The sequence below is a fragment of the Rutilus rutilus genome (genome assembly GCF_951802725.1).
Source record: "Rutilus rutilus genome assembly, chromosome: 1".
Classification (NCBI taxonomy): Eukaryota; Metazoa; Chordata; class Actinopteri; order Cypriniformes; family Leuciscidae; genus Rutilus; species Rutilus rutilus.
The window spans coordinates 37,986,987-38,001,397 of record NC_140209.1 but is presented as its reverse complement, the minus strand read 5'-3'; the positions used below and the strand labels follow the sequence as shown (position 1 = coordinate 38,001,397).

General features: G+C 39.1%; 1 protein-coding gene across 1 annotated transcript; it reads right to left on the bottom strand.

Moving 5' to 3' along the window:
* Positions 1 to 287: 287 nt before the first annotated feature.
* znf281a (zinc finger protein 281a) lies at positions 288 to 13,583 on the bottom strand. Its single transcript, XM_084407403.1, has 7 exons — positions 13,460 to 13,583; positions 8,523 to 9,064; positions 6,444 to 6,545; positions 6,186 to 6,309; positions 5,199 to 5,282; positions 4,909 to 5,027; positions 288 to 4,837 (listed from the first exon to the last, which is right to left on the bottom strand). Exons 2-7 carry the CDS (start codon positions 8,967 to 8,969, stop codon positions 3,170 to 3,172), a joined length of 2,544 nt encoding a protein of 847 aa, XP_084263529.1. The 5' UTR covers positions 8,970 to 9,064; positions 13,460 to 13,583; the 3' UTR covers positions 288 to 3,169.
* Between the last annotated feature and the right edge of the window lie 828 nt (positions 13,584 to 14,411).

Below are 14,411 nucleotides of genomic sequence, written 5' to 3'. Positions count from 1 at the left end.
CACTCCGCCCTGATACAAACACCTCATAGTGCAACCCATGAAATACCAAGGGTAAAAAAATATATTTTTAGCATTTATTGCTTGATTACATAAAGTAAAGTAAATACTTTAAGTTATTAGAGGCTACTTGCTGCGATTGTCACTCTGGTAAGTACCTTGCTTTATGGTCAACATGATGAAAGAAGACGACTCAAGATTAGATTCAAATTCACCTCTACTTTTGCATCAGCAAAAAGCCCACTTACGCAAGTCTTTGAACTCTATCTGTTGAGCTCATAAAATACGCGTTTATCAAACAAGATAGAACACACTGATATCAGCATTTTTATTGTTTTTCCTAATCAATAATAAAGTCAAAATGGACAGGTATAGCCCTGTGTATCAGATCACAAGAATCTGTAATAAAATAATACAGGAGAGAAAAAGATAATTAGCTACAAATTTGGCATGGTGACAAAAAGGGGGCAAAAAAAACAAAAAAAAAGTTTCAAAAATGTACATGCAAAAAAAAAAAAAAACATCAAGGGAGAGGAAAATAATGTAGTGTTATTAACTGTGTGTAAACAAAATAAATATTTTCAGGAATATACAGCAAGGAGCCCCACCCCCCCCAAAAAAGAAAGTGACAAGAGAACTTTATGGTGGCAACCACTGACAGATTGATGGCTGGCATTATTCAATCTCAATCGAGGCTTAACAGTGTCTGAGGGGGCTTTACACATTGAACCAGAAATCATCACATTTCAACTGTGCTCCACAGCAAATCATACAAACAAAATAATGAACATTACTGCAGGGCATGGGATGAGTTCAAAACACAAGTAGGCTGATAGGCTGTGCACAATCTGCATGTGATGCATAAACTTTGATTTGAATTCATAGCATCTTTGGATCTCCTGTCCTTACAGTTATTGAAACAATACAAAGTGAGCAACTTCAAGAACCTTTTGTGTTAAGAATTACACTGTACGCACGCTCCAGACATCAGTGCCTTTGCCATTAGGCTTTGTTTTCAGAAAATTGTCTCCCACGAGGAAAACCGCAATTCCGTAACGAAAACAAAAAATGATGGTGAGGGGACTATTTGAGGCGTTTCTTAGCGGTAGCCACGTCAGTCATGCTACATAAAGTCAATCTTTGATATCCCTGCTTCGGTCACCAGTGATAAGAGGTATAAAATCATCAGCTTTAATGATTTCATCTTAGTCAAGTCATCACACTCATCAATGTTATTATTACTACAATGTGAACGGAGTACCTCAACATTTCTAAATGAGTCCTAGTGGTCTGTTTGTGTTCCCCAAGAGACGAGCGCCTGTCAAACAATCTTCCATGTGGTTCTGTCCTTTTAGGTATTGGTAGGTACAAAAGGAGTAAAACACATGAAAGGAAGAACAACATTAGATGACAGTAATTCAAGGACAGTGTAACAGCAGCCAACAGCGCTGATGGAAGACACGATTATTGATCGTAAAAAAAAAAAAAATACAATAATACTTGTACAGTACAAAATCAAATGTATAAAAATGTAGTTCAAGGTAATACTTTGCCCTGCATGCACACTGCAATAAGTTGGCTGAATTCCTTTTGGACTGTAAGTCAGTATATTTAGGACCTATGCTATATAAATTACTAAGAGCAGGACATTTTACAAGTTGCCTCTGGTAAAAGGCCTGAGAAAAAAAAAACACGGTAATCGGTACAACAGGGGCCATTTCAACACATAGCACATTTTCCAAACCAATACTTTTGAAATAAAGAAAACAAAATGGAAAAATCCCCCTCTATAACCTGCCCTACATCCATGAGAATCTGGGAATAAAAGACAAAAAAAGACACCCTATGCTCCCACCCCAAGGAAAGCCCACCCTTAATTCCAGCAAACACGTCCCATTGAAACTAAAGTTTTCCATCAGAAAGACCTTATCACTGGTCTTTTTGACATAACCTACACTTACTAAAATAACAGCCGCCCCTTTTCTGTCTACCGCCCCCTTTTAAAAACAGCATGTCAGTTGCACAGCTCACATACTGTGTGATCATCAGCCTGGGTAGTTTCATTCACCATGTAAAATAAACAGGTTAAAAAAGTGCTAGATGGGATTCTTTCTGACAAAGAAGGTAAAGCAGGAGGGGACAGAGGGAGAAAGGGATGAGCAAGCCAGACAGGCACAGAAAAATCCCATGATCTGGCCTGTGCCAAGAGGCACTTACACGCTCGCATGCAGCGCCCTCTAGTGTATAGCCCTTGGCTTCGCGATCCAAGGGAAAAAAGAGGGACAGAATGAAGGGGCTGTTGTGTGCTGTCAGTCACAGGCCTCCCTTCACAAACTCAATCCCTCTTTATCTCCCTCCAAGTCACCTGACAGTCTCAAGAAAGAGTATATGTTATTTTACATACAGATATTCTTATAAATATATATTCATATATATATGGCCCTTACTGAAAGAGAATGTGAGCATTTCACATTGAGATAAAAGTACCATAATCTCTATACAGCTAAGTGGAAAGTGGTGTCAGTGTAATTTAGCAGGCAGCGCTTCCGTCTTCTACTTGTCGCACTCATTCAGAAGAATACAACAACAACAAAAAAAAAAATCTCCTGAAAAAGCTCTTTGTATTTGCAAAACGTCTGCCTCTTCAATGAATGCTTGCTACCCCCTCTTATAGATTTGCCGTCCACACATTTTCCTGAGTAATACTTGAATCATTGTAACAGACGATTTCAGTTCTGGGTGACTCCCTGCCATTGCAATTTCGTAGTTATTTTTACATGCTTGTGAAGTCAGTTACTAAAATGTGAGTGACTTTTGGAAAAAGTAAACAACTATTTTAACTTTTTTTTCCATCTATTGATTAACAGGCTAGAACTAAAAGTATGCTGAGAATAAAAAAAAAAGCGGGGGGTGGGGGGGGGAGACAATGGTGGAAAATGCATCACAGGCCAAAGGAGAGAGAAATTTCATATGAACATAATGGCAGTAAGAAAAACATTACTTAAAAGCATTACAATTTCATTAAAGTAGGAGAACTAAATAACAACAATAACAATATTAATAATAACAATAATAACAATAATAACAACAACAATAATAATACAAAATAAAGACAGCATGACAAAATAAAAATAGGGAACCTCCATCTGAGCATCTAGGCACAGGAGCCCATTCACCTGTAGCTTTGGCTTGTTGGGGTTTTGGAGCCACTGCTGACTGGGTCGCTGGCATCAGCCAAGAGACTGCTATACCCTGAGAATTCGGAGACTGATGTCTGTAAGCGGTGATTTACCTCTCCCCCCGAGTCACTGCTGAAGGCCAGGGGCACTCGGCCCCCTTTAAACTGTGCCCCGAAAGCCTGGGCAAAGTTTTCAATCTGATAAGAAGCCTTGGCTGGGTCCAGGGTGGCCAGGTCCTGGGAAGAAGCCAGAGTGAATCCTCCAGTGGTGGCTGCGGCTCCATTTTTCGGCCCTTGCGGTTCTTTTGGACCGCCCAGGTCGGGAGGCTGAGGTGCGATCTGGTAGGCGTTGGTGTTGGGGGTGTGTGGAGGCGGCGGAGGGGGGGTGTGCTGCTTGTCCAGCTGTTCGGTGAGCTCCTGGGAAGGTGTGAGCTGCTGGGTGTGCGCAGACTGCTCCAGGCTGCTCATGTGGAAGCCCGTTGGAGGAGATGAGCCCTCTAGGAGACCAAAGTGAGACTTTGGCACAGACGAAAGGGAGGGCGAAGATGAGACTGGTTGTGAGAACGAGTACTCGAGAGGTGAGGAAGTATACACATGCTTGTCTGACAAAAGTGGGCTAGGCCCAGGAAATGGTCCTGTGGTAGTCACGGCAGAACCATGACTGGGACCCAATGGGAAGTTTAAGTTGTGACTGGTTCGCTCTAGTGCCTGAAGAAGAAAACGCGAGTACTCGTGCATGATTACGGCTTTGTCGCCACTGTTGGGACTTGACGGGGAGCCCTCGGGTCCCAATGGGTCTGCGGCATCCGTGCCGGCTGGCTGGAGCTCCACGTGATGGGGATCGGTGAGGTCAAAAGTCACGTCATGCTTGTGAGCATAGTGGTCCAACAAGCTCTGGAGAACCTCATCTGGGATTCCAGACTTGTCCTGCTTTATATCTCCCAGAGGGGACGAGTCCAGAAGGCCTAGCGAGGCGTCGCCATCTAGAACCCCAGAAACGACACCATGAATGACCGTCGGTTGCGACTGCAGATGACTGATGCCTACGTCATACTCTGAAGCTCCAGAACCCGCATTGCCATTGTTTGTCACATTGAGGTATCGCCTCTTCTTCAAAAACTGCATGGCATCGTCATAGTTACTGCTGCTGTGACCAACTTTGGCCCCTGGACCTGGAAGAAGTCCAAGGCCTTCCAAGCCTCCTCCCGCAGGCAACTCCATGCCTCCTGGTTTGGATTGATCCATGTGGTGAGCATTCTTCTCCAGGGACTTCCTGTTCCCCTTCTTGAAGGCCATCTTGGGAGCCCGGCCATGTTCGCCATGCATACTGGGGCCCGGCTGGACTGAAGATGACGTTGTTGAGACCCCGTGGTTCGCAGCTGAGCTGAATTCATGCACCCCGTAACCATCCGCCCCCTGGCTATGCGTCACCCCCAAAGGCCCGGATGACTTCTTACGTTTGCGTTCACTCCCCTCACCAGCGTTTTTTGACTTGCCCCGTTTGCGGCCAGGCGTGGCCGCATTTCCCTGAGAGATTCCGTAGCTGCCGTGTTCTCCGTCACCTGCTGCGCCCAACTCGTGCTCCGCTCCATCCATACCCTTTTTTATGGCATCTCCACACGTCCGCTTGTGCTTCAGCAACCGGTCCGTTCTGGAAAAATACTAAAGAAGGAACAACAGTATAAGAAGACAATACAGGCAAAGAGAACTGGCTGAAACTGCATGAAACTCACCTGTTGGCAGGTGTCACACTTGTATGGCTTTTCTCCACTATGAGTTCTCTTGTGTCTTTCCATGTGATACTTCTGAATAAAACGCATGTTGCACTGATCACAGCTGAATGGCTTCTCTCCTGGAAACCATAAAAGCAAGAATAAAAAAAAATAAGTTGCAGACCAAACAGGCTTTGAATAATTTACAACAAAAACAGAACCTGCTATGAGGCGTGATAAACATGTTGCAAACAAAGACGACAGAAATAGGGAAATGAAAGCTGAAGTTTATGCAAACTTGAGGAACTTACCACTGTGGATCTTCTCGTGTCTCTGTAAGAGGTATTTCTGAATGAAGCTCATGTTACACTGAGTGCAGCGGAAAGGCCTCTCACCTGTAAAGGAAATCGAGTCAAGCATTGACCTTGTTTGCAATGACTAGAGACACAACATGATGTTTTTTTTATGTGACCAGTAGCCCCCCAAAGTATTCTGTACTGGCATCAGTGTGCATATGAGTAGAAATAATTACAGCAGTTACAAACTGAATCAATTACTTCAGAAAGCCATTTGATGGGCAGAACTAAAGAGTAAATCAGCAAACCAAAAATAGCATTTTCAATGAAATATTTTTAGCAATAAGCTTGTTGAAAACTGAAGCACCCTATTTGGGTGCTATTAAAGCAGTAGTTCTCGACCTTTTTGACTCCAAGGTTCCCCTTTGTTCATGAAAATACTCAAAGGTTCCCCTATCTAGGCAGGTTCTTCTGTTTTAATACAAATAATCTCCAAAATATGATGATGAATATGAAACAAATTGAATGTCTCTCACATTTTGTTAGAAGCTATTCTAGCAGTTATCGAAGTCACTTTGCAGTACATTTAAAGCCAAATTATTAAATGCCATTATTTTAATGGCAAACATTAAACCTTTGATTTAACAAATTAAAAATATTTTGCAATTGCTTGCACATCTTTTCTAAACAAATGCAAAATAATTCAATATCTTTGCTATTCTGCAAACCTTTTTCCTTAAATAATTTAAAATATTTAATAACTATAATAACCCAAACAGTTCACCTGAGTAAGTACTGTCTTCTTTGTGTGATAAATGTTTTTTGTGAACTTTTTGTGAATATTTTAGAATGCAAGTGCTTTTAATCGCTACTTAATACTGGCTGTTAATCCTTGGACCAAACTGATTGGTGATGACAATGTGTGCATGGGCCAATGTCTACTGTGTAGAACACACACTAACTTAAGCACGCTCTTGTGTGTAAGAGTAAACGCATGCTGACCTGTGTGTATAAGCACATGTCTGCGTAAATGATAGGAGCTCCGGAACGCTGCATTGCAGTGCTCACATATGTGCGGTTTGGAGTTTGGAGACAAGCTCCCTCCATCTGGATCCAGCATCATTGACTGCAGACAATAAGACAATGATCAGCATTAGACAACACTAATATTATTATATTAAGGAAAATCTTTACATTTTAAAAATAAGCACAGCTGAGAATAATAACCAAGCTTTATGTAAAAGTTTTGCATGTTTGCACCTTCGACTCTCCTCGTTTCCTCCGTGTCTTGCCCTCCTGTCCCTCTCCGTTTGACCTTCGACCTTTCCTCCCTGAGGATTCCTTTACCAGCCGTCCCGACAGCTGGAAGGACAACAAAGATAGAATAGGATTGGGAGAGGACTAAATAAAAGACAACAAACCCCCATTCATTCACACAACATTTGTGAAACGCAAATCTGTTTTTTGTTTTGTATGCATAGGAGGTTGAGACTTGCGTTGTGTGAATGAGACCCTGCATGTGTGATGAAACAAAAGCACATACAGAAATCAGCCACAACTCTCTAATATGCACAGAATAGATGAAAGTCTAGTTTGAATATTAAAAGTATTCCCTGATGTGCATGTGGCAGAAGGCATGGTGGTAAATCCCTTATTTACGAGCCTCTATATCTATCCCTGGAGAATAAATGCCACTTTTCTCATTTTCACAACCATCGATTTAAAAAAAAAAAAAAATCACCATGTGGATTATTGACCAGCTGCACATCTGAATATTGTCTCACACTTAGGCAGTATAAAACAAGAGATCGCCAAGAAACGCACACAAAAACCCATCCTGAATGGAGATTAAAATATTAATTCCTTATTGAATATCGTTATTGTCCTTCTAAAGGCTATGGCATATTTGACAAAATAACAATGGAGAAAACTATAAGCGAGGAAGTAACAAAAAAAAAAAAAGTACTCTTTGCTTTATTCTGACATCTTTAAAATGGCCTCTCTTTCAACACAAAGAGCATAAGGAAGAGCTACTTGGATAGATTAAAACCAAGCGACCAGAAAACAAAAGACAGAACAAAGACGTTATGTGTGTTATTTCTTGGCGTGCTGCTAGAAATAATTGCGAATTAGCATGAGTCATAATTTTATTAATGTAATCATAGCTGCCTTTGGCTACTGCAGAAAGACTGAGCCAGATGCAGTGTCTCAATGCTTCAGCCCAATTTCCTTTCAGCCATCGGTGCGGATGAGATGATCAATAAGCCCTTATAATGATTAAATGGGATCATTGCCCTTACAACCCTGGAAAGGGCTTAATCACCACAGTATGAGAAGCAAAGGTGCCATTTTGCATTTCCACATGCATGCGCGCGCGCACACACACACACACACACACACACACACACACACACACACACACACACACACATCTGCATGACTCTTGTTACATTTGACCTAGTCAAACCCCTCACTCATCTACAGAAACGAGATGACATAACTGACAGGAAGGATCATTTGTACCCTACAGTATTATTACGGAATCTGCGTTAAGCTCGGCTTGGGATAGAGCTGTATGACTTCCATGGAATCTAGATCTTTATAAATCTGGTTTAACTCAAGAGTCTGGGGAATTTAGACATATTGATTTTGTTTTGTTGTTTTTAAAATTATAATATAAACAACATGGCAAAAAGCATGGTACATATGCAACCCTAAGTGTGTGTTTGTGTAATATATATATATATATATATATATATGCAAGATGTGACTGAATGTCTGCTAGTAAATGTCAAAATTAAAATAACAAAAGATCTTTAAAAAAAAAAAAATTCATAGGACCCACTTTAAATGTATAAATAGGGCTATTATTTATAAGGCAAAACATTATGAAAAATTCTTCGTTAAATATTTTATACTCTTAATCTCTGAAGTTTGTTTTTATTTATTTATTTGCTTATTTAATACCATGTTGACACCAAAGGTTGTGTGCATGTCACGATCAGAATAACTCAAAATATTTTATTAAAAGAAATAAAAAAAGGCACTGTACGAAAAAGTTATTTTAATTTTAAAATTCAAAAACCTTTTTCCTGGTGAAATGTTTTTTTTTGTTTTTTTTTTCAAGCATCCTCTAAAAACTTTCTGGTTAAAACCCATCTAGTGATAATAAAAGCAGGGAAGTCCAGTAAAACATTCTTAATGGAATCCTGGAAATGACACAATGGTGGTTCTTTACCTTTTAATAAAAACACGAGCTAAAAATTCTTTGAAGTAACTACCATCTTGTCCAAATGCAACTTCAACGGAAATTCTACAGACAGACACCGGCACACTTACGTTTCCCAGACTGAGGTCGTGCACCAGCAGGTTCTGATGGTTGCCCAGCGAGACCTCCAGTAACTCTCCTCCACTTCGTACTCCGGCTCCACCTCCACCCCCCGGGTAGAGAGGAAGTCTGTAATCGTGTTCAGAAACCTTCTCCTGTTTAATGCCCATGGCATGAACATAATCGCCCACACTTCCCATCATCCCTCCCATGCCACCTCCGCCACACATGCCTCCAGCGCTCAGCCCTCCTCCTCCACAGTCCGGCGAGTCCCTCTCCTTCTTCAAGATCATCTCGTGGGGCTGTAGGTCAGCCATAACCGTTTGACTGGCCAGACGGGTGAAACTAGTAACAGGGGGCAGGTGGCTGAACATGAGCATGCCTGGACCGAAGCCTGGCTCCATGCCACCATTGGAGCGGAGGAACTCATTGCCAAGTTTGTCCTGGATCAGGCTCATGTTGAAGAGGCAAGGCTCAGAGTGTTATTACACCGACACTGATGCTGGAATGGGGGCGATGGGGTCTGCTTCAATGCAAGGCCACCTCACTCATCCTAAAGACATCAAAAGAGACAAAATAATGATTTGACATTTTTCACATGCATTACTACGGTCTAATGCCAACTAGCCAAGTAGAAGGAATTACCGGCTTCGTAAAGATACTGTAAAATGAAATTCCAGGACTTTAAGCACTACTTTTTTAGTTTTTAAGGACTACAATCAGAGATCTCACTTATCAAGCAATATCTTTATTATCTTTCATCCCTATTGTGGAATACATTGTGTGCAAAATAAGTGATCTTACTCACTTTTTTTTGCAATTTACAAAATAATATATATTAATAAACACTACCGTACCATTCAAATGTTTGTTTGGTAAGATTTTTTTTATGTTCTTGAAATAAGCATTTTATGTTCACCAGTCTGTATTATTTATTTGATCAAAAATACAGCAAAAACATGAATACTATTATTACAATTTTACTTTTCTATTAAATCTATCCTAGCCTTTTTAAAATGTAATTTATTCCTGAAATGGCAAAGTTGAATTTTCAGCATCATTACTCCAGTCTTCACTCTCCAGTTTCAAATTGATCCTTCAAAAATCATTCAGATATTCTGATTTGGTGTCCAAGAAACATTTCTTAATATTATCATTAATGTTAAAAACATTGATCAAAAGAACAGCATTTATTCAAAATATATATTTTTTTGGTAACACTGTAAAAGTCTTATTTAAATTGAATCCTTGCTGAAAAAAAATATTTGAGTAAACATATTTAAGTATTTTCTTTCCAAAAATCTGACCCCAAACTTTTTAAACAGTAGCAGATAATTATAAACCATTCTGCACTCTAAATATCAGTACCAGCAATTAAAAACAAACTCATAAAAGCAGTTGTTATTGCAGTTTATTTTTTTATTTTACTTAAGTTCCTAATATATTTAAAGCTACACTGCTAAGAGGATCAAATAATAAATGAAAAAAAACAACAACAAAAGCTTCAAAAGCTGCGAAGTATGCCATTGAGACCAAGTAAGTCATGTTAGTGTTAAGACCGGAACACTCTGAATACTTTGGTTTGTAAACCGTAAAGTTTTCAGGATCCTCAAAACCGGGACACTGTGACAAATGTTTGCAAGAAAACAATAATTGTTTGAGGTTTGCCAAATTGATGGAAATCTTAAAGCACTGATGTGATGTGCAGATCTTTGAGGATAATCTTAGGAATAGTTACACCGTATGCTCTTTTGATCCAACTAGTGCTTAACCGGATTAATCACAAAGGTTTGTGGGTCAGACACAAAAGACTGCTATATCAACTGCTCAACAGTGAACTATGGTTGCCATTTCCTTCTTTTAACACACAAACAGCAGCCTACAGGAAACAATTTGCTTATGACTTTTGAAGAGGAGTAATGTTAAGTACTTATAAAGATCATGAGTCATTAAGATAACACCAACAGGGCTTCATCACAGACTCACTTTCATTTAAAACTCTGTAAATGTGCTGCTAAAAAAAAAAAAAAAAAAAAAAAACAATGTTTGATCTCATGGACTATTTTATTTATCATTCTTTACTCTGTATTATAGAGTTGTTACCTGGCTAGTTTCATGACACATTAAAACCTATCCATATTTTTTATTGTAAATAGATATGTCCAAATCACACATAGGCTACACGACATCTCACTTCAATTAAATTTTCCCAGGATTAACCATCAATTAACGTTTAAAGGTCATTAACTGGCGAAGAGCTCATTCAAATAGCTGAACATTTTTTTTTTTTTTTTATATTTTTGTCTACAGCAAAACTAGAATTGTTCGCATTTTTTGTCTGTAAATTAAACCAAGGAGCAGGACCAATTACATAAGACTAAATTTCTATTTTCAAGCTGAAGAAACCAGTGTTTACACATGCAAAGACATTCCTTTTAAGATGCCATATGCAAAACAAAATGGCTAGTGTTTGCTCACATGCTCTATTTTGAACGTTAAGGATTAAGAGCATGTTTTAAATATAAACACAGATGTTGTGCCCTGTGAACCCGTCTAACATTACGGATGTTGGTGGATGAAGGCGTGTGGGATATTCCACCTAAACTTTTACGTCTTGTGCAAATAAAACGTGTGAGAGGAATATTTCTTATAAGGCCACCATTAATCTATTTTATGTGAAGCACTATCATGAGTTTGAAAACTGGGCATCCTACCTACACCAACTTACAGTCTGCTCTGTTTACTAAAATGGACAGATTATTACCTATGCAAATTTAACCTAATCTACTGTACATATTACTGTGTCATATAAACAAACTGATACCATAAGTTTGAAATGTAATATAAAAAAATATATGAAATGGCTTAAAGGGATAGTTCACCCATTGACAAATACGCAACTACCACTTTGATGCTTCAAAAAGTTCATAAAGAGATTGAAAAACTAATCCATATAAATTGAGCAGTTTAGTCCAAATTTTTTTAGAGACTTAATCGCTTTAAAAGATAAACAGATTAAATTTAGGCTTTTATTCACATATAAACATTCATCAACTCACACATCAGTTGTGGTAAACGGAAGCTCGAGCATGTTTGCTTGACATGCAAGAACCAATGAAGTCCATGCTCATGCTCAATGAGATTTGTTTTCGAACATCAAGAAGGTTAGGTTGAGTATCGGCTCACTAATCAATGTTTATGTGTGAATAAAAGCCTAAATTCAATCTGTTTGTCATATAAAGCGATCGTGTCTCCAGACAATTTTGGACTAAACTGCTCAATTCATATGGATTAGTTTTACAATCTCTTTATGAACTTTTTGAAGCGTCAAAGTGGTAGTCAGAAACCGCTGTAACGGATCTAGTGAGTTCATTCACTGAAAGATTTATCATATATAAACCGATAACATGCGAGTCTTGCTTTATTTTGTGGCAAATAATAAATCACATTATCAACTCTGACTCGTACCTCTGGTAAAACATGAACAGTAAAAGATAGGCTCTCTCATTCATTTACAGTGGTTTTACAATGGTAAAAGAAAGAGTTAAAGTAACTACTGTATTTTGCAGAAATGTAACTGGTATATTTTGTCGAGCACTGCAGATTGGTATCCATGTCTGTCTCAATGCATGTGCGCACATGTTTGCCGAGGGTACATGATGTTTCCGGGAAGTCAATGGCCAATTGCTCTTTGGATTCATGCGACATCCGATGATTCATACTATTCATTTCCCCTTAAAGAGCTGTTGGATTGGATCTGAACCAGATGCCCTGCATTAGTCAGAACCACTCCATCCATGTCACTTCACAGTCAAGGCAAAGATGAAGTCTAACTACAAGGATCAATAGGAGCCCATTCAAGATATGGATAGTTCATGTCCAACAATTAGGATAATTATTAGGGGTTCAAAACATGTCCAGCTATCTTATAAAAAAGATGTGGTCCCACTGTGTGTGTTTGTGTGTGTGTGTAATATATATATATATATATATACACGATTTACGAATTATAAACGAATAGGAATTATAAAACGTGTACACAATGAGCGCTTGCATCAAATTGCTTCAAATGTTTGTAGTAGGCTATCAAATTGCTTCAAATGTTAGTAACTTAGGCTATATAGTAGTTCAAGACATTTAATATAAAGTGGGTTCAAACACGTTGTGAGTAATAAAGGAACACTTTGTCCCAGTAGAGGCGTCTCGTATCTCACGCAGCTCGCGTCTCTTTGTGTTGTGAGTGCGCGCAGACAGCACGCGACGCAGATGGTATGTAAATAGCTCATGCATACGTTAGCCAACTGAGCTAGCTCATCAATCAGAGACATAAATCATATATTTCACACACTCAAATCAAATCGATCCTCAACTCGGGACGCAGAGGCCATATTGGAGAGAAAAGCAACATGACTCCGTGGCGCGGGACCCTGAAGTCTATACTGTTAACGTATGAGTTTAAAGTTTTTGTTTGTAAGGCATGACCGTTATGGTGGGATCCATATTAATAACTTCATGCCGACTCACAAAGGGCCTCGCCGCTAACGCGCTAGCTATCCGGCTAAGCGATGCGTAATAAATAAATTACATTGGCGAAGTGTAGGGCATGCAATGAGCAATCATATAATGACAAATATAATAAAACATACTTGCAATAATTAAGTACAAAAGCACTTTACAAAGTAAAATGTGATTTTGTTTAACATCACATGCTCAAAGAAAGAAATGAAGATATATAAAGTAGGCACAATGGTGTGTGGCTGTGCGAGCGACAGCGCTTACCCATAATAAACAGCACCATGCAACTCCAACGAACAATTGATGCTCCGCGTCAAGCTACGCGGCTAATATGCTACACTGCGAGTCGCTGCGCTTTGTTGTCTGCCCCGCTTGCGTGCACCTCTCCGGCGCATCAAACTTCACGCAAAGCTGATCTCAGGATTTCGCTTACCAGTGCATGTCCACCGTTTGCTCTCTCAGTGTATATTTTCCCCCTCGCTCGTTTCTTTTAATGTTCAGAGTCCAAACATTGTTCTCCCGCAGCTGCTGCGTTCCTCCATCTTGTCTGAGCGCGGGGAACTGTGGGTAGAGCGGACGGGTCCTGCGAGGAGACAGACGCTCTGATCCAGGGCATTGGAGCAGCGTCCGATAGTGCACTGTCGCACAGAGGAACAGACTAGACCTAGTGGGTGCCATTGGGAAGATTTACATTTCAGCAGAATTCACTTTTGCATTAACAATTGTAACAAAGCACTGATATGGAAGCCCATTTCCGCCACATAAGAAAAAAAAAAGCGTGCTTTTGTAAATCATAATTAGGCCTATGACAAAACGGTCGAAATTATTAAATACTTTGTAGCCTACTTTATGAGATTAAAAAAGTCATAATTATGACATAGAAAGTAGTCATTTCTATTTCATTATAACAGTCAAATTGTCATAATTATGACTTAGCATGTCATAATTCTGTTTTTTTTTTAGCCTTGTAGCCTATGTCATAATGACAAATGTAATTTATGTAATAAATGTAATTAAAACATTTATTACATAAAAAGTCCAAATTAGCATATAGCCTGCCCTACACTATACACAATTTTAAACTTTTTTTATAAGGCTATAAGTCGACATATATAATAATTTAGTTACTATAGCCTTTAGTTACCATACTTAAATTACTCAATATTTGTCATTTTCAATTTTTTGTCATAATAATGACTTACTATTATAGTTAGGCCTATATAGTTTGATTCTCACTTTTTAAATCATAATTTCGACATTTATTGACATAATTATGATTTACAAAAGCTTTTTTTCTTATGTGGCGGGAATAGGTTTCCATGCAGCAAACTGTGGGTAATTCTCACAAATATACGTTCATGTTTTTTTCTTGTTGTTTTTGAAAA